Here is a 3182-nt window from a genome sequence, read left to right as displayed (position 1 = left end):
CTACATTACGAAATATGCATGTCTCTATATAAATATATAAATAATCTATATTCTAAACTAAACTACTACTAATAATCTACAAAAGAAATAGAACATACAACGCAACACTTGGGACTAAGTGACAACCTGTCGATAGGCCAAACGCTCAAAATAATTAACACCGCAACGACTTGAGGAATTGCGTACAGAAATTCTACCATCAAACACAAATATGTAAAAACACATTAGACACACAATAATCTAGAAACAAAACCTTCAATACTATGTTGTCACAATACAAGAAATGATTGACACATAACCTCAAATGCACAACATTACATCGCTAAAGAATCTACATGAAAATCACTTTGCCAGAAATATATACACATATACGTGTGCGTGTGCGTGTTCTATCTCATTAAATGAAGTTAATATAAAATAAATAATTGACATTTCATTTCGTATGAATACTACACTGCCAGGAGAAATATGCATATAAATACGTATATATATATATATATATATATATATATACGTATATATATATATATATATATACGTATTTATATACATATACGCATATACATATATATATATATATATGTATGTGTGCGCGTATGTTTTATATTATACTCTATAAAATAAACTACTCAAAACAATAAATAACGCTATCGAAGAATTACAAAACATTAGCCATATTAAAATGACACACAACATAAATATATATATATATACGTATATTCACACGAACAACACTACTGTCACTTTAAAACAATATTAATAAATAAATGTTCTAATTGCGGTGGAATAAGGAAAAACGAGCAGACGGAAAATTACTTCGATATCAAACAAAACTAAAGACCCGTCACTATAACTTTACTGATGACATTTATGAGCAACCATGTTGGATTTACACGCGTCATGGCGACAGGAATATTAGGGATTAATGGAAGTCAGGCGCGAGAAACAAATCATGAAAACACATTGTTAACACTTTTCTTTAATAAATTTTATGCGCAACTACAAATGTAAAAAATATATATACATATATTATTAATTAAAAAAGGGGAAAATATAAAATTAAATACACATATATTTAACAAACATAAAATAGATAACCTAACACTATCACATTTAAAATGTATATATATATTGAACACAAACAAAATACATCAAAAAAAAATAATAATAATAAGGAACATCAAACAGCGATCCAACGAAATTGAAGCAGCTACACTAAATCAAAATCGTAGCAAGGAGCTCCAGGACAAAGTTCGCTGAACTCACGCATACACCAATAACGCACAACAGGGGAAATTCCCTTTCTCCCAGAAGCATGGTGACGAAGATGTGCCTCCAAAACCTCTCCGGGAATTTCATTTGCAAAACGAACTTTCACACCACGATCGGTATCAACGATTTCAACCAGAGGGGGTTCCCACTCCAATATGACGGTCTCTGCATCGAAGAAACTCTCATCGAAGGTAACCAAATCGTCAAAGCTCAATTCCGACGGGAAATCCACGGCCTCGGCACCAATGTCGAACATTTCCTCCAACCACACTGATACTTGTGGTTCATCACAGGGCCGCATGCGTCTGATAGGTCTTCCCGAGTCGCCCATGGGTTCTTCGGAATCCCTCTTTCGCTTGCGCTGAAAACAGCACAGTATAGTTAAATAAAACGAAACAGGACAAATCAAGAGGACTAAAAACAAGACTAAATACGTACCAGGGAAGTCTGGATAGGAACCTCTGATGGAAATGACTCCGCAAACATTGTTCGAACGTCGACCACCGAAGCCTAGGGAAATAATAAAAAAGGAAAAAGGGAAAAAAAAAAAAAAAAAAAAAAAGAAAAAGGATTAAAATCGCGAAAACAACCATAATATGCAAATATCCAAACTTACGCAAAATAACTCGAAGGAGGAGGTCCTTGTTATGGGAGAGCAGCGGAATTGCGCGTGTTGCCCGAGCAAACATTGAAATGATAATGATGCTGCAGCCACCAGCCCTTGCACGCGCCGAAGAAACACAGGTAATTCCCACGGTATGCACGGGTAATTCCCACGGTACAAAACATAGAAGTTTCTCGCGGAAAAGACTAGATCAGCATGGAATGCTTCAAGCCTCCTAGACGCTAGCTTAGCAGCAACACAGGACCGATAAAAACTAAGTCGAAATATGGAATTTACATTTTGTCACGTACGATTCCAAGAAACCCAAACTGTAACATCCTGATTCCCACGGAAGCGTACCCCCAACGGACCACCAGCCCGTGGGGGATGGCATTATAAATAAGCGAAGCAACATAGGACAGCGCTCATTATTTTTGTTCATTCTTAGCGCTCATTATTCTTTACGGCTCATTATTATAGTGATCATTGTTATTACCATTCATTATTATTTTTGTTCATTCTTTGTGCTCATTATTATTCTGGTGAAAATTCTTATTACGTTCATTATAATTTGTGTTCATTGTTATTACGGATCATTCGTATTACGCTCATTAATTTGTTCATAATTCTTGTGATCATTTGTTATTACGGATCATTATCATTGCTCATTCTTCTTGTGTTCATTATATTTTGTTCATTGTTACTACGTTCGTTATTGCGCTCATCATTGCGTTTAGAAATTTTGTATAGTATTTTGCGTTTCGGGGTCTTTAGTTTTTCGGTCAAGAAAAAGAGAGTCGCGATTAAGTAAAAGAAAAATTTTATCTTTGAAGTCCTCATTTCATCGCTTAGAAGAAAAAACGCATTGTAATTGCGGTATTAATCCAGTTAGTAAATTGTTCAGTTTGTATCGAAATAGATAAATAAAGTAAAAGTTGATAGTAAACTATATTCGAGTTCAAGTAATAATCTCAACAAAAACTTCGACAGACCACCGGAGCAGCTGAGGTAATGGCGCCAGACAGCACCTACTCCTCAAGGTAAGAAAATTAATTTTAAAAATTGGTAAGAAAATTAATTTTGAAAATTTCCTTCTTCTCTGATAATTTCGTTGCCCTCGAGAATCGAATTAGAACTTCCTATCATCGATCTCGTTTTATTTTCGTGAACGGTTTTGAAGATAGAGTCATTGTTTAAACTTTAAACAAAGGAGTTATCCGCTGTATCGGCTTGTGCGAACGGTGTTTTCAGCTATTGAAACACCCACTGATTTTCGCATTCCTCCTCCCATTGTTGGTAAAATATT

General features: G+C 34.9%; 1 protein-coding gene across 1 annotated transcript; it reads right to left on the bottom strand.

Moving 5' to 3' along the window:
- Positions 1-1056: 1056 nt before the first annotated feature.
- Positions 1057-2025, bottom strand: LOC117152283. The gene is made up of 3 exons (XM_033323410.1): positions 1889-2025; positions 1711-1782; positions 1057-1633 (listed from the first exon to the last, which is right to left on the bottom strand). Exons 2-3 carry the CDS (start codon positions 1756-1758, stop codon positions 1211-1213), a joined length of 471 nt encoding a protein of 156 aa, XP_033179301.1. The 5' UTR covers positions 1759-1782; positions 1889-2025; the 3' UTR covers positions 1057-1210.
- Between the last annotated feature and the right edge of the window lie 1157 nt (positions 2026-3182).

The sequence above is a fragment of the Bombus impatiens genome, unplaced genomic scaffold, assembly GCF_000188095.3.
Source record: "Bombus impatiens unplaced genomic scaffold, BIMP_2.2 scf_0046, whole genome shotgun sequence".
Taxonomy (NCBI): domain Eukaryota; kingdom Metazoa; phylum Arthropoda; class Insecta; order Hymenoptera; family Apidae; genus Bombus; species Bombus impatiens.
This window is presented reverse-complemented; position numbering and strand designations above follow the sequence as displayed.

Coding starts and splice junctions, on each gene's coding strand:
- LOC117152283 (XM_033323410.1), bottom strand. CDS start 1,758: ATGTTTGCGGAGTCATTTCCATCAGAGGTTCCTATCCAGACTTCCCTG. Junction 1,634..1,710: donor TTCCTATCCAGACTTCCCTG/GTACGTATTTAG, acceptor TGCTGTTTTCAG/CGCAAGCGAAAGAGGGATTC.